Source organism: Myxine glutinosa, chromosome 4, assembly GCF_964187855.1.
Source record: "Myxine glutinosa chromosome 4, kmMyxGlut1.1, whole genome shotgun sequence".
Lineage (NCBI taxonomy): Eukaryota > Metazoa > Chordata > Myxini > Myxiniformes > Myxinidae > Myxine > Myxine glutinosa.
In genome coordinates this window covers 17,751,100-17,776,867 of record NC_136264.1, presented here as the reverse complement: position 1 = coordinate 17,776,867, position 25,768 = coordinate 17,751,100, and the positions used below count along the sequence as shown (strand labels likewise).

General features: G+C 43.7%; 1 protein-coding gene across 1 annotated transcript in view; it reads left to right on the top strand.

Moving 5' to 3' along the window:
* Window positions 1-25,071, top strand: part of LOC137424475 (tyrosine-protein phosphatase non-receptor type 12) — a 51,512-nt gene extending 26,441 nt beyond the window's left edge. Inside the window, exons 10-17 of the mRNA XM_068111964.2 lie at window positions 2,176-2,253; window positions 2,355-2,483; window positions 7,423-7,469; window positions 8,254-8,477; window positions 9,626-9,933; window positions 14,515-14,545; window positions 15,838-15,954; window positions 24,860-25,071. Coding sequence (XP_067968065.2) covers window positions 2,176-2,253; window positions 2,355-2,483; window positions 7,423-7,469; window positions 8,254-8,477; window positions 9,626-9,933; window positions 14,515-14,545; window positions 15,838-15,954; window positions 24,860-24,924 — 999 coding nt within the window. The 3' untranslated portion in view covers window positions 24,925-25,071. The remainder of the gene's footprint in view (window positions 1-2,175; window positions 2,254-2,354; window positions 2,484-7,422; window positions 7,470-8,253; window positions 8,478-9,625; window positions 9,934-14,514; window positions 14,546-15,837; window positions 15,955-24,859) is intronic.
* Window positions 25,072-25,768: the final 697 nt, after the last annotated feature.

Genomic DNA, 25,768 nt, shown 5'->3' with positions numbered 1-25,768 from the left:
AGATAGTAGTTTTAATTAGTTTTAAAACATAGTTTAACGGCAACATAGTTTTCCAACGTGAAATAAATGAATACGCTCTCAAATGTGCCGTCCGAGGCAGAGTGTGTTCGCCACGTTCGGCACACGCGATAGCTCGCTGCTCTCTGATTGGTTGAATCGTTTTTTGGACATAGCTCGGTAAGTAATTGTCCGATTAATATGAAACCTTGAAAAGGCACATCCTCGGGTCCCCAGCAATATACCTGGCAAGTTTAAAGTATATCGGACCCGTGGTTGTCGAGAAACAGCGGTCACAGACAAACAAACAAACAAACAAACAAACACACATACAGATATTACTGGAATTATAGATACTAGGGCATGCCCGTACTATATATATGCCCGTACTATATATCTATCTAAAATTATATCCCCCCCCCCCCTCTATTTACATGAAATGGTTTGGTCCATTCGCAACGCCAAAGCGAACGGCGAACGGCTTGCGAGTACAGTGACAATCCCCCCCCTCTATTTACATGAAATGGTTTGGTCCAAAGCGAACGGCTTGCGAGTGGTGACAATCCCCCCCCCCTCTATTTACATGCAATGGTTCGGTCCAAAGCGAACGGCTTCCGGAGTTTGGTAAAGAAATCGCCATCGCGTACACAAACGCGCAGGAAAGCGAATGAATCGCAAATTCGTTTTTATTAGTTGTAAAACATAGTTTAACGCCAACATAGTTTGCAAACGTGAAATAAATGAAAACGCTCTCAAATGTGCCATCCGAGGCAGAGTGTGTCCGCCACGTTCGGCACACGCGATAGCTCGCTGCTCTCTGATTGGTTGAATCGTTTTTTGGACATAGCTCGGGAAGTAATTGTCCGATTAATATGAAACCTTGAAAAGGCACATCCTCGGGTCCCCAGCAATATACCTGGCAAGTTTCAAGTATATCGGACCCGTGGTTGTCGAGAAACAGCGGTCACAGACACACAGACACACAGACAGACACACAGAGATTGCTGGAATTATAGATAGACTAGGGCATGCCCGTACTATATATATGCCCGTACTATATATCTATCTAAAATTATATCCCCCCCCCTCTATTTACATGAAATGGTTTGGTTCATTCGCAACGGCAAAGCGAACGGCGAACGGCTTGCGAGTACAGTGACAATCCCCCCCCTCTATTTACATGAATGGTTTGGTCCATTCGCAACGACCACAGAACCCCCCCCTCATGCAATGGTTTGGTCCAAAGCGAACGGCTTCCGGAGTTTGGTAAAGCAATCGCCATCGCGTGCACAAACGCGCAGGAAAGCGAATGAATCGCAAATTCGTTTTTATTAGTGATACGAATTGAATTGGGAGAAATTGGGAGATGAATGAATTGGGAGAAATAATGCGCATAAGAAATCGAATTACGTACCGTAATGGCGGTCAGCTCGTAACGCGCTCAGCTCCGCTCGTGCTCGTCTCACATCGGCCACGCCTACGCAACAAAGCGTTCTGTGATTGGCTGCCGGAAAGCGTGCTGCCGGACAGTCGTCACTGTCCGGAAGTTCGCAAATCGCAGTTAGGATGAATCGTTTTAATTTAATCGCAGTTTGAATTCGTTTTAAAACATAGTTTAACGGCAACATAGTTTTCCAACGTGAAATAAATGAATACGCTGTCAAATGTGCCGTCCGAGGCAGAGTCCGATCGCCACGTTCGGCACACGTGATAGCTCGCTGCTCTCTGATTGGTTGAAGCGTTTTTTGGACATAGCTCGGTAGGTACTTGTCCGATTAATTACAAACCTTGAAAAGGCACATCCTCGGGTCCCCAGCAATATACCTGGCAAGTTTCAAGTATATCGGACCCGTGGTTGTCGAGAAACAGCGGTCACAGACACACAGACACACAGACACACAGACACACAGACAGACACACAGAGATTGCTGGAATTATAGATAGATATATATATATCAATCGGGATTTAAATTTAATTCAAAAATTGATCCAGTCGTCTATTCTCTTTCAAACATTCAAACCGACAGAGATAGTTATTTATCACAGCATCTGTAGAATTTTCACCCTTTTACTCAACTCCGTTTCGCTGTTATTTGGTGGAGCAAAAAGTCAACTGAGCTTTGCAGATACTTAGATTATTAGGTGTACGGTACAAGTTGTCCTACCTTTTCACCACAGTGCATCATGGGAGACTTCAGCATTTCCGGTGTGATCAAAGAAATGCGGAAACAACGGATATACATGGTTCAGACCAAGGTGAGGCTTCAGATAAGTCATGATTTCTAGATTTGTGGGACAATTCAACTGCTCAACAATTCAACTGCAGAAGTAAATCAAGTAAACAAGTGTGTCTGCAGAACCAGTACGAGTTTGTGTACACTACAATTGTGTACATGTTTGAGAAACACCTCGCCTCCCTTCAAGCTGTCGCCGACTCTTCACCGACTACTTCCGAGCACTTCTCGGGTCACCCAACTACCAATGAGGTAATTTCACGGCAGCACTTCCGAAAAGACTGTGTGATGCAGGAAGTGGTTTTGGTGTCCCAAATGTAAGGTCCTGGAGGCAAATTAACTGAACATGGTTTCAGCAGACTCGGCTAACCCACTGACCTTTCGGAGTCTTGTCCGGTTTTGGTTCTTGAAGCGAACTAGGAGTTGTTGAGTTTTTCAGACGAGGATTTGCATCACTAACCGTTCCGTCCCTCCGAAGAATGTTAAGCTGAAGATCTGTGTGCTCACATAGTTTGTAAGTGGATGTTAAACATCCCACGGGGCGTGTCCTGAGGATTACGTGAGTTTGGCCGAAACCCTGAACAAATTACAAATTCCTGGCCTAACCAGCTCTAGTTGAATGTCGCAATCAGATTAACATTAGGGATAGACAGGAAGCTTACACAAGATGAGTCTATTTGGCGAATCAAATGTTTCTTTGTTTTCCCCTCCACCAAAATCTAAAATTATGAGAACATCATGAGGCAAGCGCATCGGTGCTTACACCAGATAGAAACACAGGCCCACTAGCTATCGGTGCTTACACCAGATAGAAACACAGGCCCACTAGCTATCGGTGCTTACACCAGATGGAAACACAGGCCCACTAGCTATCGGTGCTTACACCAGATAGAAACACAGGCCCACTAGCTATCGGTGCTTACACCAGATAGAAACACAGGCCCACTAGCTATCGGTGCTTACACCAGATGGAAACACAGGCCCACTAGCTATCGGTGCTTACACCAGATGGAAACACAGGCCCACTAGCTATCGGTGCTTACACCAGATAGAAACACAGGCCCACTAGCTATCGGTGCTTACACCAGATGGAAACACAGGCCCACTAGCTATCGGTGCTTACACCAGATGGAAACACAGGCCCACTAGCTATCGGTGCTTACACCAGATAGAAACACAGGCCCACTAGCTATCGGTGCTTACACCAGATGGAAACACAGGCCCACTAGCTATCGGTGCTTACACCAGATGGAAACACAGGCCCACTAGCTATCGGTGCTTACACCAGATAGAAACACAGGCCCACTAGCTATCGGTGCTTACACCAGATAGAAACACAGGCCCACTAGCTATCGGTGCTTACACCAGATGAAAACACAGGCCCACTAGCTATCGGTGCTTACACCAGATGGAAACACAGGCCCACTAGCTATCGGTGCTTACACCAGATAGAAACACAGGCCCACTAGCTATCGGTGCTTACACCAGATAGAAACACAGGCCCACTAGCTATCGGTGCTTACACCAGATAGAAACACAGGCCCACTAGCTATCAGTGCTTACACCAGATAGAAACACAGGCCCACTAGCTATCAGTGCTTACACCAGATAGAAACACAGGCCCACTAGCTATCGGTGCTTACACCAGATAGAAACACAGGCTCACCAGCTATCGGTGCTTACACCAGATAGAAACACAGGCTCACCAGCTATCCGTGCTTACACCAGATAGAAACACAGGCTCACCAGCTATCCGTGCTTACACCAGATGGAAACACAGGCCCACTAGCTATCGGTGCTTACACCAGATGGGAACACAGGCCCACCCGCTATCCGTGCTTACACCAGATAGAAACACAGGCCCACTAGCTATCGGTGCTTACACCAGATAGAAACACAGGCCCACTAGCTATGCGTGCTTACACCAGATGGGAACACAGGCCCACCAGCTATACATGCTTACACCAGATGGGAACACAGGCCCACCAGCTATCCGTCCTTACACCAGATGGAAACACAGGCCCACCAGCTATCCGTGCGCTTACGCCGAGCTGTTTTGGCCTGTGCTGCTCGCACGTACGTGGTTGTGCAACTGTCTCCTAAACTGGGCTGCTCTCTCGTGTCTCGTGACGTGTTATTGGCTTCTTGAATCAAGATGGATATTAATGTTGTTTTTATCTTTAAATTTAGAACAGTTTATGTAATGTACGATAATGTTTTGTGTGATGTGAGTTGCCAAGACTCTGTGTTCTTACATTTACTGTGAGTTATTACCATGTTCGCAGTGCCATTTCCTGTTTGTCTGGTTGGATGTCCTTGTTTTTAGTCTTCCTTTTTTCCTGCTCGTTTATCCAAACAAAGAAAAATCAAAAACAGCTGTGATAATTCCAATGTGAACACTTGTACACAATTCTTACGCATGAAAGTGTGCATTCTGGAAGAGGCCATTTGGCCCATAATGCCCACAATGCCCATAATGCCCATAATGCCCAAAATGCCCACAATGCCCATAATGCCCATAATGCCCACAATGCCCATAATGCCCATAATGCCCATAATGCCCATAATGCCCATAATGCCCAAAATGCCCACAATGCCCATAATGCCGATAATGCCCAAAATGCCCACAATGCCCATAATGCCCATAATGCCCATAATGCCCATAATGCCCAAAATGCCCACAATGCCCATAATGCCCATAATGCCCACAATGCCCACAATGCCCATAATGCCGACAATGCCCACAATGCCCACAATGCCCATAATGCCCAAAATGCCCACAATGTCCATAATGCCCAAAATGCCCACAATGCCCATAATGCCCATAATGCCCATAATGCCCACAATGCCCATAATGCCCACAATGCCCATAATGCCCATAATGCCCAAAATGCCCACAATGCCCATAATGCCCATAATGCCGATAATGCCCATAATGCCCAAAATGCCCATAATGCCCATAATGCCCATAATGCCCATAATGCCCAAAATGCCCATAATGCCCAAAATGCCCACAATGCCCATAATGCCCATAATGCCCATAATGCCCAAAATGCCCATAATGCCCATAATGCCCATAATGCCCAAAATGCCGACAATGCCCAAAATGCCCAAAATGCCCACAATGCCCACAATGCCCACAATGCCCAAAATGCCCATAATGCCCATAATGCCCATAATGCCCATAATGCCCAAAATGCCCACAATGCCCACAATGCCCATAATGCCCATAATGCCCATAATGCCCATGTCCATATCCCATTCAAAATGACCTCTACTTGCATTCTTACACACAGTGCGCTCTCCCGGCCGAATGTGATTGACGTTTGTCGGAACGGAGGCAGATCTAAGACGTCCAAGCAAGAATGGCATCGAGTAACACATTCACTTTCCTATCAAAACTCATGGGACATGCAATGTTGCTGACGATGCACGGCAATCTTTAGTATGCACCTGCTGTCCATCTTGGAGGGCCTCCCCCATGCCATAACAAGAGCCTCCCCCTTTACACTAACATCTGATGTTTGTATTCTTTCGATGTGGGATTCGAATTTGTTTCTCATATATAATGTGCTCCCTCGGTTGTTGTTTTTAATACTGGGTGGTGGTTGTTGGCGAGCTCAGAACTAAACTCGTTTTTACATCAAACTTGTTTCTACACTGAGGTTCCAGGATTCCCATTCGTCCCACCATGGTAGTTTTATGTGATGCAAGTCGTGTTTATTGTCTGTAACAGTTCCTTTCAGGGTTTGATTCCTCTGAGTGTGATCATGTATCATCTGCCAACTTGGTCACGTTGCTTACGATGGATTGGGGAATTGGTGGAATGGTACAGATTGTCCTGATTGAGATGCCCACTCTCTTTTAGCCAATAAATTATTTTTCCTCATTGGAACTCCTTCCCAAACTTCTGGGAAGTAAATCTCTGAAACTCAGCAATATGATTGCCCGTTGATGGTTTTCACATTTATGGAAAACCAGATGCAAGCTCAGAAATACCTAGAAAATGTAAAGATTATTTTTGTACCATTACAAAGGCTTGTCCCATGACTTTTGGTAGGAGAGTGCTTATTACCTCCGCCATCAAAGGTGGATGGAGGTTATTTTCACCCCTGTTTGTCTGTCTGTCTGTCTGTCTGTCTGATTGTGAACAGGATATCTCAAAAAGTTGTGGACGGATTTGGACAAAATTTGGGGGCAAAGGTTGGGTGTGTGACGAGGACTAATCGATTCGAATTTGGTGAAGATTCGAATCTGTATCCAGATCCGATCATTTTAAAAGTGATTCTTCACTATTGAGAGAAAGGAAAAAACCGATATATAGCACGATATCTCAAAAAGTTGTGGATGGATTCGGCCGAAACTTCGTGGACATGTTGCATGTGTGACAAAGAAGAATTGATTCCGTTTTGGTGAAGATTCGAATCTGGATCTAGATCCGAGAATTTTTAAAGTGATTCTTCACTATTGAGAGATTGGACAAAAAAAATGATATATTGCACGATATCTCAAAAAGTTGCGGACGGATTTGGACGAAACTTGGTGGACAGATTGCGTGTGTGACAAAGAAGAATTGATTCAATTTTGGTGAAGATTCGAATCTGGATCCAGATCCGAGAATTTTAAAAGTGATTCTTCACTATTGAGATATTGAACAAAAAATGATATATTGCACGATATCTCAAAAAGGTGCGGACGGATTTGGACGAAACTTGTTGGACGGGTTGGGTGTGTGACAAGGACGATACGATTCGATTTTGGTGAAGATCCGGATCCGAATCCGGAAATGGATTTTTAAAGTAATTCTTCACCATTGAGTCATATGGCCAAAAACGATACATAGCATGATATTTCAAAAAAATTGTGGACGACATTTGCCAAAACTAGGTGGATGAGTTGGTTAGGTGACAAGAACAAGCAGATTCGATTTTGGTTTAGTTCCGAATCCAGATCCGACCTATCGGTGGGATACAAAACATAAACTGTTCAGCCTGGCGGAGGTATGCGCTCCACATACCGAGGGCCGTTCTCGTTTTTAAAGGCAATATTTTATGTCCATATGATTGCAGATAGTGAAGCTGGCTTAATGTTTGCTCTGTAGGACAACATGCAATGTGCACAGTTGAAAGGATAATACATGTATATTTCCCTTTTGATTTTTAATACAACAAGCCTTGTTCCCTTACTACAGGATGAAGACTATGACGATGTGGACCCTTCATACAAAAAGCCTGCTATGTAAGTGGCTTCGAGCTCAACATTTACACTTTTAAGCAGTAAGTGTAAATGGGGGGGGGGGGGGGGGTGAATGCGTCAGTAGAGTGATGCAACATGTGATACAAATTGCTTGCAAGCCCTTCAGATGTAATACAGGATTAACAAACTGCAAGAACTACTACTGCTATTACTAATATTATGACTGCTGTTACAACTTGTACTTTAGAAGGCCCAAGTATTCCCACCTTTTTGTGTGATCAGCCAGAGAAGGTATTTTGCACCAAGTCTTTCTCGAACCGGCTGGGCCGGCTCGAGGCCTGACCGAAGGTGATTTGGGTTGGAATTAGTAATTTTAGGTAAAATTCAGCATGCCAACAAATGGTCTATGCTTAACAAAATACATCATGGGATCATCACATCCACAAGTCGACAGTGCATGCAGCAGACAGGTCATCTGGCCTAACGTCCTTCTCATGGATGGTTTACACGTTGATGCCTCACACTGCATGCGGAAGCCCAGGACGCCATATATATATATATATTTTTGTACACAAGATCGAGGCTCGTGAAAGAGCTAACATTGATCACTAAAAGACAAACTGACACATAAAACATAAAACATATGATAAAGGGAGCGGGAGACAAGATGGAGAGCAGGGACATCAGGAGATCTGTGGGAGGGAGAGGGCATGGAATTTAAAGTTGGGTCGAGATTCAAACCCAGGAAACAAACAGAATCTCACCAGATGTGATCCTAACAAGAATGTTTTTTGCTCTCTATCTCTTCTTTCCCCCCAAAACAAAGGGTTTCGCGTTACGAGGTCGTATCTTACCCACCTGCAAGCAAATCCACAGCCCAGGCCAGCAGCAAATTGCCACCTCGATCTTCCTTGCAATTCTCTGAAACTTCCAGCAAGAATTCCATCCCAATCTATGCTACGGTGAATCAAAGGAACAAAAAGCGAGGGGACATTCAAGTGTGCAAGTCCACAAATCAGAAACAAGAAAACCACAATGCGGACGTCGTTGGTAAGACCAGAAAATGTCAGTGTGGTGGCACACTTCAGTTTTTATTTGGTTTTATAAAGTTTACCTTAAATTTATATCTGTAACTCCTGCTTATTTTCATTTGTGAAAAGGGTGGTGAAGGGGGAAAGGAGGTGGAGAGCTCAAAGGGTATTAGTTTAAAAAAGGTTTATCATTTAATTATATTATAAGCATCAGGAGATCTGAATTTTTTTGGAGTCCTCATATTTGCTCAGGTGTGGACTTCCCTTTCCGTCAACTCCCCAGCCCCCGTCAGCTCGCTGGGGTCCAATATACCAACCACCCCCAGTTCCCCACCGTTGTTTGCTTGCCGAGATCCAGGGCCACCCTTTTCTTGCATCACGAGGGTCTAAGGCCCCCAATTGCTCAGCTCGCAGAGGTCTGGGGCTCCCACTTGCTTGGCTCGCCTGGGTCTCCACCTCACTTGGTTCAATGGCCCTTCCATCGGCTCAGATCTCAGGGATCCAGGGTACGGCTTGCTTAGCTCACTAGGGGGTCCGGGGCGCCCCTCACTTGGTTCGCTTGGGTCCAGCCACCACTCAATGCTTGGCTTAACGGGGTCCAGGGTCCTGCTGTCTCGGCAGGTCTGGGACAACACTGTGGTTCAGGATGAACCGCAGTTAGCACACTCGGGTTCAGGAAGAATACGCTGAGCACGCCTGGGTCTGGCCTGGGTTCATTCAGGTCTACTGTGCTCGGCTTGCCAGGGTCTGGGGCGACCGTGTTTGGTTCGGCAGGTTTCAGGGCGCTTCACTCGCCGAGGTCCATGCCCCCATCAACCCCCGTGCTCACCAAGATTTGTGATCCCCAATGCGCGCCCCCAACCCAATCCTATATACTCGCTGAGGAAGGTTCCTCACCTGCACTTACTGTGATTCAGTTTGTGATGTGTTTCGGCAAATTCAGGAGTTTAGACCTTTGAGGTTGTATAATGTCTACACTGACTGACAGAGAAGAGGATTCACAGCTGAATTTCATTTAGTTACCGGTACAACAACATCTTGAGTCGAGTATTTAAAGAAAATCAGTTGCATTACAGCAGTAAACAAATATCTTTGCCCTATTTCAGTCAGGATGTGTCGTTCAGCAAATGTAACCGTTATAATTAGAATATCGAATGTCTCCCACAGTTCCAGCTGTAATCAACAACCAAAGTCCATCACTATCTGCCTCTTCATCACCTGGGAACCTTCAATCCAAGTTCTCCCAGGTTAACCACTCGACATCACTATCTGCCTCTTCATCACCTGGGAACCTTCAATCCAAGTTCTCCCAGGTTAAGCACTCGACATTGCATCAACATCAACCAGTGTCTCGTAATTCAGTTTTCAATCAACAATTTGATCTGCCTCCTTCAACTGGTCTCCAAAGCTCCCAGAGCCATGGTCTTCGACTGGGGAACGGTGCATGCATCACAAAAATGTTGCACTGTGCAGAGGTAAGAATCATTATTTATTTTAGTGTTTTTCACGTTTGAATTTCCACAAAACGTATAACGAGGCGTATCGACAAATATACAGGGTTTTCCAAAAATACCTGGACAACTTTGCTTGTCTATATATTTAGTTCCACAAACGATACAACGATACCTTTTATTTTGTATGATACAGAAACTCAAAGTTTTCTTTCTTTTCAGGTCAGGTGGTTTAATATAAAGGAAAATGGCGACTCAACAGGAAAAAGCTCAGTCAGTGCGTCAAATGGTTCAGTGAGATGAGATGATCCGACACACAAGTTCAGCGTAATTTCCGTACAATGTATTGAAGGAATCCGTCATTGCCGACTAGTATCAGAGTGGTACAATAGGATTAAGGAGACTGGGAGTTGTCAGAAACAGAAAAGTACCGGTACACAGGGACTGGGACTACCAACCACCACTGTACACAGGATTTTGCATAAAATACTGAAGCTTTATGCCTACGAGGTACAGATTTTGCAGGAACTCAAACAAAATGATGGACCCAAACGCAAGGTGTTTTCCATGGAAATGCTCAGTCACGTAGAGGACGACAAAGATGACCGGAAAAAGGTCATGTCCACAGACAAAGCTTGCTTTCATGTATCTGGGAAGATCAACTGGCAAAATGTGAGGATCTGGGGCTCTGAAACCCCCACGTGGTAAATGAACACATACACACAGTCCAAAGGTCAATGTATGGTGTGGCCTTCTCCATAACCGCTTGGTGGATCCTTTTTTCTTTGTAGAGTACACAGTGACCTCAACAATTTACAGGAACATGGTGGATGGAAATTCACCTTGATTCCTCACCACATCCCTTGATTGGTTCCTTGATTCACCTTCCCTCAGATTGAAGACCTGCAACCTGATATCATTTTTCAATAGGACGGCGCTCCCCTTCATTGAGCCTTATTCGTTTGAGCCGTCCTGAATGGAAAATTTCCAGGTCGCTGGATTGGCCAAGACAGACCAACCGCCTGGCCCCCACGATCACAAGACATAACCCACCTTGATTTTTTTTTCTGTGGGGCTTTGTCAAAGATTTTGTCAACAACACCAAGGTGGCAAACCTGCAGGATCTTTGTTCTCGGATCACAGCTGCATACGTACTGGTTGACGCAAACATGGCAAAAACTCACCCTAACCCTAACAACCAAAGCGTTTAGAATCATTGGAATCTCCCGCGATGAAGCTAACTCCAAGGGCTTTTCACTCACTCACCGCAGGCAGGTTGGTGGTCTTTCCGTCTTCTACCGACTCCTCTCTGGCCTTGCCCCCCCCCCCCCAGCTCTCTCTGGGCTCTGTCCCGCAAATATTCCTACAGGTCGCACAATATCTGCCTGCAACCCTCTTATGGTTAAACTGCCAAAATCAACACTCTCTGCTCACCTTCACTCCTTCATTCCTCTTTTCTCCCGCCTCTGGAACAAACTCCCTCATTCTCTTCAATCCCACTCCACCCTCCAGGTCTTTAAAACAGCTGCTCACCACCATCTCTTATCTTCCCCCATCCAAAACCTTGATCTTTTCTACCCCCCATTAATTCACCCCAGATACACTTTTTTTTTGAAATCCCGACTTCTGTCCTGGAAGTCCTTGGTGTCCTTGTGTTTTATACCTCTCCCCCCCCCCCCCTCCCCACTTCCCACGCCTCCTCCCCCCAAGCCCTCTCCCTTCCACACTTCTCCCTGCTCTCAAATGTTGTGTTTGTGTGCTTCCCCTTCTCTCCCCATCTTGTCTTCCGCTCCCTCTTTTTATATATTTTGTTTGTCTGGTTGATTTGTTTGTGAAGTAAATGTTAGCTCTTTCACGAGCCTCGATTCAGTATACAAAACAAAAAAAAAAAAAAAAAACTCGTGTACCACCCTGATGTCCTGCATGCAACAAATGGAGCTCAAATTGAAGTGTATTGATGGTGTGCACAAAACTTTGAGTTTCTGTATCATATCTCTTCTCTTCTCTCTTTTCTTCTCTCTATATTATAAAAGAAAGTTTTTGTTTGTTTGTCTGCGCAAGCTAATCTCCTGAACGGTGAAAGATAGGAGGAAACCTCCAATACAAAAAATGTCGGAATGGGCCCCGGGAAGGTTTCACGCTAGGTGGCGAGACCTGTCGAGGCCCACCTCGGCCGGGCCGGGCCCATTTCGCAATTAAAAGTTGAGCTGAATTATAGTAGTCAATCTTCTACAGCCGTGAGTAAAAGCTGAATTATGGTAGTAAATTCATTCAAAAGGAACCAAAAATGTCGGGACGGGCCCCGGGAAGGTTATAGGCTAGGTGGCGAGGCTGGTCGAGGCTGCTTCAGCCGGGCTGGGCCCATTTCACAATTAAAAGCTGAGCTAAATTATAGTAGTCAATCTTCTACGGCCGCGAGTAAAAGCTGATTTATAATAGTAAATTCATTTTAAAAGAACCAAAAATGTCGGGACGGGCTCCGGGAAGGTTATAGGCTAGGTGGCGAGGCTGGTCGAGGCTGCTTCGGCCGGGCTGGGCCCATTTCGCAATTAAAAGCTGAGCTGAATTATAGTAGTCAATCTTCTATGGCCGCGAGTAAAAGCTGAATTATAGTAGTAAATTCATTCAAAAAGAACTCGGGCAACGCCGGGTGCTTTCGGCTAGTAAAGTATAAACCATTGTATCATTTGTGGTTCTAAATATATTAACAACCAAAGTTTATAGGTCTTTCTTGAACACCCTGTATTGTAGATTCATATATTTTCTTGTTCCTGATATATACTTGCATATTGACAGAAAATATTCTCTTTTTTGTATTATTTTGAGTTTCTTGTCCAAACATATAACTTTTTGAAATCCCCTTGTAAGTGAAAATATGAGCGATAAACTTTCCGCAGAGGATTGAACAGTTGGTGTGTGCACGATGAGTTGAATCTCAGGGTTATGAGCATGTCTGTACAGGAAAGAACAATTTAAGTGGACATGATGTTGTGAACAAATCTATACTCAACAGATTCCCTCGAAGTTTGTAGAAAAGTGTAAATAGAAGAGTTTGGAATAACGTTTGTGGCAAAGTGGGAATAGGAACAAAGTTTGGGCGACAGTGGAAAGAGGATGTGCATTCTCTCTTCGAAGAAAAATAAAATAACTGAAATAAAATTATTTTATATTTCAGAAGAATAAATGTTCCGTACTTAGGTAAAGCAAATACAACATGAGCGGCAGACATCTTGCCAACTGTGAGGAAGTCAGGAAGCTTTTGCTTTTCAATGATGTGAAAGGTATTTTGAGAAATGTAAAACCTCATACAATTAAGAAGTGCTAAAGTCGCCAATTTAACTCGATGGGTAAAAGTACAATTATTTGATCTCCAGCACTTACGTTCACCCAATTCATCCAACGCAACAGTTTGGATTTTATTTATTTGGATGTTTGGATTTTGAAGCGAATCTGGTTATTCTTGTCACTCCAAGAATCCTTGTTGTAATTCACGGACTGGTTGGGTGTGTGTGGTGTGTATGTGTGTGTTTCTCGCTACTCCTCCTACAGTTCTGGGCCGATTACATCCAGACTTGCTACATAGGACAACATGACCCCAAATGGTATATAAGGGTGTTTATATCTTTTCCGGTGGTCTTGGGGGAGGAAGGGGTGGATCATGTAGCAAATATGTATCGTGTAGCGCCACTCCAGGTGGGCGAGGGTATTGCAAGTCCCCACCTGTTGTAGTACAGCATTCCTGCCCCACGTTTACCAGTGCAGAGAGGTGTTTTGAATTACGCAGCGAGAGGTATTTTGAATTTGTTAGAATTGAGGTAATAACATAACCCCTTGGCCGATCCATAGGGAGTGGGTGCTTCTAGTTGTCAAAATTAATGGTGATCCCCCATAGTTTTGTTGACTCAGGTTATTTCAAGGAATAATCTTAAAATTTAATTAGCGTTTTTTTTCAGAAAAATATTTTTGCCCCCCCTCATCCCCTAAATGTACTCCATACATAACCCTTCTCTTCTCTATGCTCTCTCCTATCTCCTCCCAAACTTATTTTAATTTTCCTCGCATTAATTCCACACTATCTCATATCGCTCATCCTCTTCCTCCTTTTCTCAATTTTAATGTCCCCGATCGAGACACACTTGCTCCGCCCATTATCGGTGCACACATAAAAGGATGGTCATTTGCCTTGGAGTTTTGCTCTGCACACGTTGCACATCATATGCAGTGAATTTCACCACCCTGCACCTTGTACTTATTGTTTGTTTTTTTAAACGCTTCGGTACACCGCCCTTGAGGCTCGGTTTGCAATCCACCATCTACAATTCCAATAGAAGAGACATAATTAATATTTTATGGAAAATGTTTTTCGAGTTTGTTTTATCCTCAAAAATAGACGGTAGTGAACACACATTCGTGTTAAACGATTGGCCTTTAAAACCTACCCTCATGAAGGGGGACAGACATCTAGACACACACACAAACACATAAAACTGACATTATGTTTTATTTGGTAGATTTTTTTTATTTTTCATATTCTCACTCATTTTCTTCACTTCTCCTTTGATTTGAAGTCGAATTTCTTCCCACTCTGTCTTTTCCTTTCCCCAGAACAAACTGTCGCTCTCCTTTTTAAAAGATGGTAAGTTCTCTTTTGAACCTGTAATAGCTTGATGTCACATTGTTGCATCATTTTATGCATTTGCAGTGCAAGAATGTCTTGTGTCAATGCAAAAAGCAAAATCCCAAATCAAGAATCAGATTCATGACAATTTCACTGGAATTGTATGAAGAGGACTAAAGGGTCTTAAAATGTCTAAAAAGGATCTAAAGGTCAAAGGGATCTACAGGGTATTAAAAGGTCTAAACGGTGTGAATATCTAAAGAATAGGTAGGAGTCTCTAAGGTCTTCAAGGTTCTAAAGGGTCTAAAAGAATCGAAAGGGTCTTAGAGGTCTAAGGGTTTTAAAGCATGTATCTGGGTCTATAGGGTTTTAAAGGGACTTGGGGGTTGGGGGGTATCCAGTGTCTAATGGGTGTTAGCGGTCTGAAGGGCGTTAGGGGTTATTTTTTAAATATTTGTAAAACGATTATTTTTGTTTTTCCTGATTAACTGTTTGAGTGCTGAATTTTCCAGTATGGAAAACAAAAATATGGTATTCTTTTTTCAGACAAACTAAATAAAAGATCTTTTGTTTATAAAGCAGCCAAAGAAGGCAACCATTGGAACAAACAATATAGATTGTTAAACAAGGATGTGGGCCACGATTGTGGCAAACAGCACTCAAACAGTTAACATTGGAGCAAACTGAACCGGATCCAGTACGACGAGCGGTTTCTGGTGTCGCAGTATATTCGCTAGGTGAATGCGCAATTCCTCACATTTTAACTTTGACTGCGAACATGATAAACTAACATGTACCATGATAATAGAGAGCGAATTGCCATCATTGCCATCATTACCATTGCCATCATTGTCTCCATTGCCATCATTGTCACCATCATCATTGCCATCATTGTCACCATTATCATCATGCCATCATTGTCACCATTATCATCATGCCATCATTGTCATAATTGTCATTGCCATAATTATCATTGTCATTATTGACAGCATTGTCATCATTATCATTATCATCATTGTCATCAACAGATGCCGTCATTGCTGAGACAATTGATTTGCAGAGTTTAATGACCCGAGATATTTGGTAGCAACTAGCAGTACTTGCATGCTCGGCCAACAGAATCACAAGTCAAGTACAGCACTTTCCACTGAATGGACTGTAAAAAAAATGCAATCCAAGGTGTTGTATTCAGGTGTGTGTGTGTGTGTGTGTGTGTGTGTGTGTGTGTGTGTGTGTGTGTGTGTGTGTGTGTGTGTGTGTGTGTGTGTGTGTGTGTGTGTGTGTGTGTGTGTGTGTGTGTGTGTGTGAAGGTAGGAAAGTCCTGCAGCCAACCACATCCTGTCCTTGCCTACCTGATGCTTTGCATGATTATGAAACTGTAGACGTCACTGTTGGCTCATCAGGTTCCAGATTGGAGACAGAACTCGGTAAGCCACATTGGACAGGAATAACTCTGGTTGTAATCAAAACTCTATGGTCTACTAAGAATGTTGTCATCAATGATGTAGTTGGACAAAAATAAACACAGTCATTATCACTCTAGATTGTAACACTTGTACCATATTTTTGACATTTAAGTTGATACTTTTTCCCCCAAAAAGTCCAGGCCTCGACTAATACTCAGAATCGACTTTTCTATGGCCTCAGATGTTGAAATGCATAAATGAAAAAAAATTTGCAAAGTGTTGGCTGAAATAAATAGTATAATTGTTAATTTAAAACACACTTCAACAAGTTTCCACATTGTTGTGGATATTCAAAACAAAGCCCAATTACTGCACTGTTGTTCAAAGAAGGAAGCCAGACATGACAATACACATGCACCCACTTATCAATGAATGAAGGAAAGAAAAACGTTGAAATTAGCCAATTCGACTTATACTCCAGCCTACTGGAAAAATGTAGTTCCGACTAGTGGGGAATGCTCACACGTTGTGTAAGCAATAACAGACCATGCTCCGTACGTAGGTACACAATAAATAGAAACTTTATGATTATAGCCAAGCATCACTGACCTCCTCCTACATATCCATTTTGGTTTATTTATTTATTTTATGTACGCATGTTTACTGTTTTTATGTAAATGTTCATTGAGATTTTTATTTCAGTTTGCAGTTAAAGAAATTACAATTTTCAAATGCTAGATATACATTTCAGTTTATTTATTTATTTTACAGCTGTATTTACTGTTTTTATGTAAATTTTCATTGAGATTTTTATTTCACAGTTTACAGTTATAGAAATTACAATTTTCAAATGCTAGAATCCATTTCAGTTTATTTATTTATTTATTTTACAGCTGTGTTTACTGTTTTTACATAAATTTTCATTGAGGTTTATATTTCACAGTTTACATTTATAAAAATTACAATTTTCAAATGCTAGATATCAATTTAGGTTAATTTTTTTATTTTATGGACATGTTTACTGTTTTATGTAAATTTTCATTGAGGTTTATATTTCACCGTTTACAGTTATAGAAGTTACAATTTTCTAGATATCCATTCTAGATATCCATTTTGGTTTATTTATTTATTTATTTATTTATTTTACAGCTACGTTTACTGTTTTTATGTAAATTTTCATTGAGATTTTTATTTCACAATTTACAGTTATAGAAATTACAATTTTCAAGCGGTATACAGTGAAACCTTGACTTACGAGTTTAATTCGTTCTGTGACCGAGCTCGTAACTCAATTTGCTCGTTTCTCAAATAAAATTTCCCCATTAAAATGAATTGAAATGCTATTAATCCGTTCCAGCCCCCAAAAAACCACACCAATTTTTTTTGAAATACATATATAAATATCTCGCGCTTTATATTTCACCTGTATGCAGCATATAAGTTGGCAGGATGGCCTGGACTGGAGGTACGCACACTTGACTCTCAACTGTCCAGCCTGGGTTTGAATCCCGACCCAGCTATAACCTGTCATGTCGGTGTTTCACAGGCAGGGTGATTCATCAATGTGTGTACCGCTAAACTGGGCGCCCCGTTTGCGTCCCATTAGTTGTTGGATGTTAAGGATCTCACCGTGTCTTCCACAAAGAGAAGGCGAGCTTTCGCCGGCACTCTGAACAAGTTGTGGCCTGGCATGCTCTTCTCCTCTGCCGTTATATACGTCCTCCTCGGCATCTTTTTCCAGAAGAGCCCTGTCTCGTCACAGTTGAAGATTTGCTGGGGGGTGTATCCTTCGGCTTCTATCAGTTCGGCAAAAGTTATAATAAAATCTTCAGCTGCCTTCACATCCGAGCTTGCTGCCTCACCATGCCTGACGATGGAGTGAATGCCGGTCCTCTTCTTAAAATTATCAAACCATCCCCGACTGGCTTTGAATGACTCTTCCGATGCCTCGTCCGTTGATGTTCCCGCCGTCTGCTGCACCAAATCCCCGTAAATGTCTCGTGCCTTCTCACAGATGATGCTCTCGGTCACGGTATCTCCTGCGAGCTGCTTATCTGTCAACCACACAAACAACAACTTCTCCATCTCTTCATGGACAGAGGTCCGGAGCTTTGAAATAATCTTAACGCCCTTGGCTGGCGTTATAGCCTTTATCGACTCCTTCTGCTTCAAAATCGTACATATCGTAGAAGTACTACGATCGTACTGCCTCGCCAAGTCGACAACACGCACACCTCGCTCATGTTTTTCGACGATTACGTGTTTTATATCCAAGCTCGCTCGCTCGTAACTCAGATCTCGGCTCGCATCACAAAGCAAAAAATCGACTGAGCGACGGCTCGTATCTCGGAAAACTCGTAAGTTGGTGCACTCGTAAGTCAAGGTTTCACTGTATATCAATTTAGGTTTATTTTTTTATTTTATGGACATGTTTACTGTTTTATGTAAATTTTCATTGAGGTTTTTATTTCACAGTTTCCAGTTATATAAATTGCAATTTTCAAATGATGGATATCGATTGAGGTATATAAAAAATTTTCCATATGCGTGTATAGTTTTTAACGTAAATTTTGATTTACGGATGCTTTCCGATGGTTCTGGAATTTTTCCCGGTGTACCGGCTTTGATGTCCATCGGCACACCAAATTTCAGGTTTTTACGACACCTGGATTGTACCAAACATATCAGTCAGTCAGTGGGTCGAAAGATCTTCATATCTATATTATAAAAGCAACCGTGTCTGTCTGTCTGTCTGTCTGTTTGTTTGTCTGTTTGTCATGTTATAACTTGAGAACGGATTAACGGATTTCAATAAATCAAAATACAGTGGATTCTGGTAATTCCCGGGAATGTTTGTGATCCCAAAAAAAACAATTTTTTATTTTTCAAATTTTTATGGGTACATGGAAACGCGTGTCAAAACTGCAAATGCCAACACTGACGTTGGTTATCCCTGCACGGAGAGCAGGATCTCCCAGGAATCCTTTTTTTTTTCTTCCCCCATAGATAAGCCTTCGCAGGAAAGATTGGTATTTCCGTCAGCGAAGCGACGGGTCATATATTCTAGTATACGATGAAAGCTCACCAAAGGCCTAAATAACTAAGGAATACAAAGAAAGTAAAGGACAAATAAAGTGGTGCACCCACCTCTGAGCAGTCGAGATAATTGGGTTTGAATCTTAACCCAGGTATAAATCATCGCCCAGGTGTTTATCTTGCATAATTGTGTGTCGTCTATAGAAAGGACTTTAAGCCGGAGGACCAGTCTCACAGCATTGGTTGCATGTTGGTGGATGTTAAATATGTTGTTGGTTTTGACGGAGACAGACAATACGAGCAAAAGTAGAAAATATCAAAGTTAGCCATTTGACTGAGAGACTGAAGAGGAGCAAGACAGACCTGACAAGACAGACAGACCACACATTGCCTGTTCCATATGTGGAAGAAAAGGGGGATGAATGGGGATAAAGGTGAGCAGTCTCAGCAACAGGAGATAAACAATAACTGGGTTGTTGGAGGATTGTATGTGGCCCTGTGCTACTGGAAAGGGAAAGATGACAGACAAAAATTGGCGGAGCAAGACCGATTGAGAGGAGGCAGAGATCGCAATACCATGGACTTGTCTGCAGTGTAACAGTAACAGGTCATGTGCCCTAGTATTTTGCAATTAGATAATTCCCCAAATCTCATATTCCACCACACAAAGAAGTGCCAAATGGTAGTCAGGGCCTCCAGACTAGAATATAAAGCTGGCTCTGTTTGTGAATAACTTGTCAGGTGTGGAGGACTGGAGGTGCATGCGCGAGATGTTTAGCAAAGCAGCGGATGCCAATATGGCACCTTCCTTTGGATACCTGTTTTGATTTATTTGAGCAGACAGCTCGAGGCTTCAAGGGTGATTCCAAATGTAAGGAACAGAGTTCATTTTGAAGTAGATTTTAGAAAAAGTAAACCAGATCATGCTATTTTTGTATACAAAGTCAAGGATGGTGGAAGACCTAGCAAGTATAATGGATCAAGCCGCAACAGAACAAATTTGAACGGCAGGGAGACAGGCACTGCCAACAGCAGGGTCGAGGGACAAAATAGACAGACAGACAAACAAGGGATGCGGAAAACAATGAGGACTAGGGGAGGACGCAGGAGGTGGACAAGATTGTTACAGAAGGAAAAAAAGGAAATTTGAGGAGTGGATGGGGGAGGGGGGAGGGTTGTGGGTGGCATGGTTTATCTTGAAGACGGGGAAGGAAGAATGAGATTGACCAGGATGTGGAAGCTGGAAGTTGTTTTTACAGGAGAAAGGAAAGAGGAACGAGGAACGAATAAGTGGAGGTGAGCAGTGATCCTGGATTTGGGGAGTTTCACCAGAAGGCGATGCTGGTAGACGTTCCGCAACAATGGGGGAGAGGGTTGGAGGAGAAGCACAGGAAGAGCAGAGGGTGCAAGATCAGGAACACCGTGGTAGAAGACAGAGAATCCACCGACCTATCTGCGATGGGAAAGTGATAGGCCCATAGATACAGCAATTCATCACGGGAGATTCCAATGTTGTTGAAAGCCTTGATTTCCACAACATCAAGCTGAGCGAGATGAGAGGCAGGGGTGCCAGCCCAGAGGGGAGAGCAGTACTCCATGAAGCTGCGGATGAAGGCCTTGTGGGTGGATAGCAGTTCAAGTGTGGCAAGTAAGATCACTACAGAGGATGCCTAATCGGTGACTGGCTTTGGAGGCCAACTTTAAATTGTGGTTTGCCCAATAAAGATCATGACTGATAGTGGTATCCGGGAGTTTGAGTGACTGAACCTCTTCAAGAGGATTGTTAAGAAAGTAGATTGGAGGGTTTGCCCAGACGGCCCTTTCAGCGAGAGATAGTGACAGTGTGAGATGTGTCAGGATTTAAAGACATATTTTAGTGTTTGACCAGCTTTTGATTCAATCAAGGTCATTAGAGAGGGAAGAGGCTGCAGCCTGCCTGTCTGAAGGATGAGGGATGTCACCGCAGAGGGTGGAGTCATCGGCAAATAGATAAAGAGGACTTTCTATAGACTTAGAAAGATCATTGATGAAGATCAGGATTAGGACTGGACCCCAAAACACTGCTTTGGGGCCCTTTAGCTTTCACAGAGAGAGGAGATGAATGGATTCCGTTGAGAGCCGCACGATGGCTACAAGAGTAGAGGAAGTAAATAAGCCATGACTCTATCTTCCTTTGCCCTCTCTCTCCAATCTCATAGAATTATGCCACCAAATTTTCCTCTTGAAATCCAAGAGTCCAACTTAACTCTCCTTAGACCTCACTCTCAACATCCTCACTCAAACTATATGACCACCAGATGTTTTCTACCGAAACCTGCTCCATCATATTTGGTTAACGTTCTAGAATTAGACCTAAATCTGTATTGCCCCTGTGAAATGATGAAATACCAAAAGATATAGACAACCACAAGGCCACAACCTCTTCTGCCAAGAGATACCACTAGCTCTCGCAGTACCTTCAGTCGTCCATCTTTGCTAATTCATTACAATAAATCAGTCTGTTGTCCATAAATTAAAGCTTCACACAACAACTGCTCTTCCTTTCCTTCCTGCTGCTCTCATTTGTAATTTTAACTTCCTCTCCTTGTCCTCCTCGTCCAGGCAGTCAATGACATCCTATTAATGCACTATTAAAACCGCCAAACCGAGATTTCATGTCGAGGATGAGCCGATTTAATTAAGGGCCACCATGAGTGCATTACCAGCTCTTCATCACCGTGTCATTATCCACAAAGGGATTGCTTTACCAGATCTGGACCTCTTCCGGGTCGCCAATTAATTACCAAAATGGTTTTCTGCACACAGGGGATTGGATGAGATGGCCGACATGTTTTACAAATAAAATTATTTATTAAAACAAAAAATGATTCTGGGAGTCAAAACAAAGAAACCAGAACAAATCCAGCGTACAAAGACAACGTTATAGGGGAAGAATGCCATGAACTTATTTTACAAGAAACTGAACCCCACTATGGAGTCACACACTCGTACCAAAACAATGGGGACTGGCGAGATTCCGGGAGAGTTAGCTGCCGTCCTCATGCTGCAGCCGGACTCCCACAAACTCAGGGCTTGGCACTCTATGCAGCAGCAACTCTGTCTGAATCTCACGCGGACTCCGTCAGTACTCCTTAACTGGTACGCATTACTCTTGGTTTGATGGAACTCGAAGTCACACTCTGGAACTTGCCATAGCTCTGCCCCTTTTCTGGTGCACCTGCGCTCACCAGTTTTATCCCTCTCCATGGACGCCCCTGCAGACACATTTGATCAGCCTGGCGATAGGCTGCCCGGTGTCCCCGAGTCCAGGAATTCTCACTGCCTGCAGTGTTCCGCATTCTTCAGCATCCATTACCACTGCTTCATACATTTTGAGCTGGCATCATTGGCCTTGACCAGAAGAGGCATGTGGGAGAATTAACGGTCTTGCGTGGAGCGCTATAGACTCCTGAGCTCACTTTTCTCCCATCCCTGCCTGAAATTCTAGCCACCTTAGGTAATTGATTAGATGAGAGCTGATTGGTTATTTCCTTCATTTACGGGCGAGTGATGTCATTGGGCCTAGTTTTCATATATGCAGGTAGTGGACAAAAAATGGAAACACCTGGGTAATGAGGGACACCAAGTAATTGCTTCCACATCGGTGTGGCCCATGTGTTAATTAAGCAAATAGCATCCCAGCATGCTTAGGGGCATGTTTGAAAATGCTGCACAGGCCTGGTTGCCTATAATTATGGCTAGCATGGCTGCAAGAGGAGACCCCCAATGCCCACATCCACAGAGTGCGTGTGGTCGTCCAATGGTTTGAAGAACATGAGGCCTTCTCAGTCACCAGATCTGAACCCAATCAAGCATTTATGGGATATTCTGGAACGACAGCTGAGACAGCGTTTTTCACCTCCATCAAACAGGTGTGAGTTGATTGACTTTCTTGTGGAAGAATGGTGCCGCAACCCTTCTGCAGAATTCCAGACGCTGGTGGACTCTGTGCCACCACGCATACAGGCCGTAATGTCCGCACATGGTGGCCCAACGCCCTATTAAGTGACCACATTGGTGTTTCCATTTTTTTGTTCACGACCTTTTTATTGAATGTTTATTGAAACCGCCATTTATTAAAACTGCCATAATATTATACGCTGCGTAAAGCAACCAGGAAAAGCTACAAAATGAAAGCCCTTTGCTGTTTCACCCCCTACCCAGGTTCCTCTACAGCTGTAGACATTCACAAGTAGCACATACATGAGAATCCAAATGCTACACGCCCTCCTTAGCCACCAGACCAGTTTCATCACTGGCTGGCGAGTCATCAGCAACAGCGAAACGCGTACCATCGAGTCTCCCAAGTATCACCACATGCAATTCGAATAGTAGTTAACACTTTTTTTTTCTTTTTTTTCTTTTTTTGTGTACAGAGTCGAGGTTCGTGAAAGAGCTAACATTTATCAAACAAACAAATCAAACAAACAAGCAAACAAAGTATATAAAAAGGGGAGTGGTCGACAAGATGGGGAGAGAAGGGGAGGAAGCACACAAACACAACATTTGAGAGCAGGGACATGGGGAGATGTTTTTGGAGGGAGAGGGCCTGGGGGAGGCAGGATAGGTATAACACGCAAGGACACCAAGGACTTCCAGGAAAGAAGTCAAAAGTCACCTCAAAAAAGTGGATTTGGGGTGAAATTAGCGGGGGTAGAAAAGATCAAGGTTTTGGATTGGGGAAGATAAGAGATGGTGGTGAACAGCCGTTTTAAAGACCTGGAGGGAGGAGTGGGATTGAAGAGAGTGAGGGAGTTTGTTCCAGAGGCGGGAGAAAAGAGGAATGAAGGAGTGAAGGTGAGCAGAGAGTCTTGATTTTGGCAGTTTAACAATAAGAGGGTTGCAGGCAGATCTTGTGCGACCTGCAGGAATATTTGGGGGACAGAGCCCAGAGAGAGCTGGGGGAGCAAGGCCGGAGAGGAGTCGGTAGAAGACGGAAAGACCACCAACCTGCCTGCGGTGATTAAGTGAAAGGCCCTCGGAGATAGCGTCATCGCGGGAGATTCCAATGATTCTGAACGCTTTGGTTTCAACAGCGTGAAGACGAGCTAGGTGTGAGGCAGGAGCACCAGCCCAGAGGGGAGAGCAGTACTCCATTGAGCTGCGGATGAAAGCCTTGTATGTGGTGAGGAGCTCAGGTGTGCCAAGGAAGGACTTCGCACGACGGAGAATGCCCAGTCGGCGACTGGCTTTGGAGGCCAGCTTGGATCCTGGGGTGACATGAATACCAAGACCCAATAAAGTCTCTCACCCGTAATTGGAGGGAATAACAAATCAGCTCTCACATAATCAATTACCCCGGGTGGCTAGGATTTCAATAAATTAACTCCCATGCCCTTCCAGCCAAAGAAATCTGCTTTAAACAACCGTGGAAAGCTACACAAGGTTATCTTGCCGATTGAACCCCTACCTGGGTTCAACTACAGCTGGAGAGAATCTCATCGCAATGAAGAAGAAAAACTGAAGTGGTTGAGATAGGTTGCCAGATCTACTGGCCGTGACAGTTTTACATGACATGGATCAGTGTGCAAAAATAGAAGATGCTGCCAACAATCGAAGAACGGATTCAGCTAATGTACAGACAACGCTTTACAGCCGCAATTGACTGAAACAGATGGAGATGCCAGAGAGGTAGATGAAGCATCGTACCTGGTGTCTCAAAAATCTCTTTGATCAAGGGATAGATGACGGTATTGATGATGGGACATTTAAGCTCATCCTTTCTTATCCTTACCTAGGGTATTATGCCCAACTGTTGGTAATGATTGGGTAATTTAGGAACCACCCGAGTGCAGATTACCCTGATATTTAAAGATAGAGCATCTTTATCTTCCTCTCTGTCTTTTTCCAGGATTCAAACGACGAGTGGGAAAACCCCGTGGACCAAGGGAGCCACCAGCATCTTGGATCATGTGACCTGAAGGGACATCGTCAAATTGAACAAACAGGCAAATGGTGCACAATGCTTACTAAACAGAAACGAGTTTTTCTTGAAGGTTCTTTTAATTGCTTTTTTTGGTGTGAAAAAGGAGCACAATTAATTAAATAAATCTTGGTACGGTACACATGATTTTGCTTTCTGATGATGCGCAACAAGGTTTGCCAATTTGAAAGGTCAAGTTATGTAATCGTAGCCATGAAGCTTTTTTTTTGGGTGTAAGATATTTGATGTCCAGTTTTATAAAGAAAGCTTCAATCAAAATGGACCTGGACTTGTTTTTTTCTGACAAGACGAGACTCATGAAGGGCAAGTGTAACTTACCCTTGAAGGAAGCGCGGCAACAATTGGGCACAACCAGCAAGGGAGGACACAACTAAAACCAGCAGGTAAGGGGATTGTGTTGGGTTAGGTTAAGGGGGATAACAAACAGAATTGGGAATGACACAAGGAGGGAGTAAACTGGAGGGAAGAGTGGGAAAGAACGGCCTCTGGAAGGTGGTCCCTAAGAAAGGAGAAGTGATGAACAAAGGCGTTGAGGTGTGCAGTTACCCTAGATTTTAGAAATGTTTAACCAGAAGAGGGTTACTGAAAGAACAGGTGCATCTTGGAATTGCTGGGGAGGGCCAGAAGGAGAGAGAGAAGAGACCACCAACCCACCTGCAATGTGAATGCAACAGCTCTTTGCTTCGGTCTCATCACAGGAGATTCCAATCATTTTGAGAGCTTCAGATTACACATACTCCAAGGGAGGCTGATGTGATCCTGGGGTGCCAGCCAATAGGGGAGAGCAATATTCCATTGATCTATGGACAAAGGCCT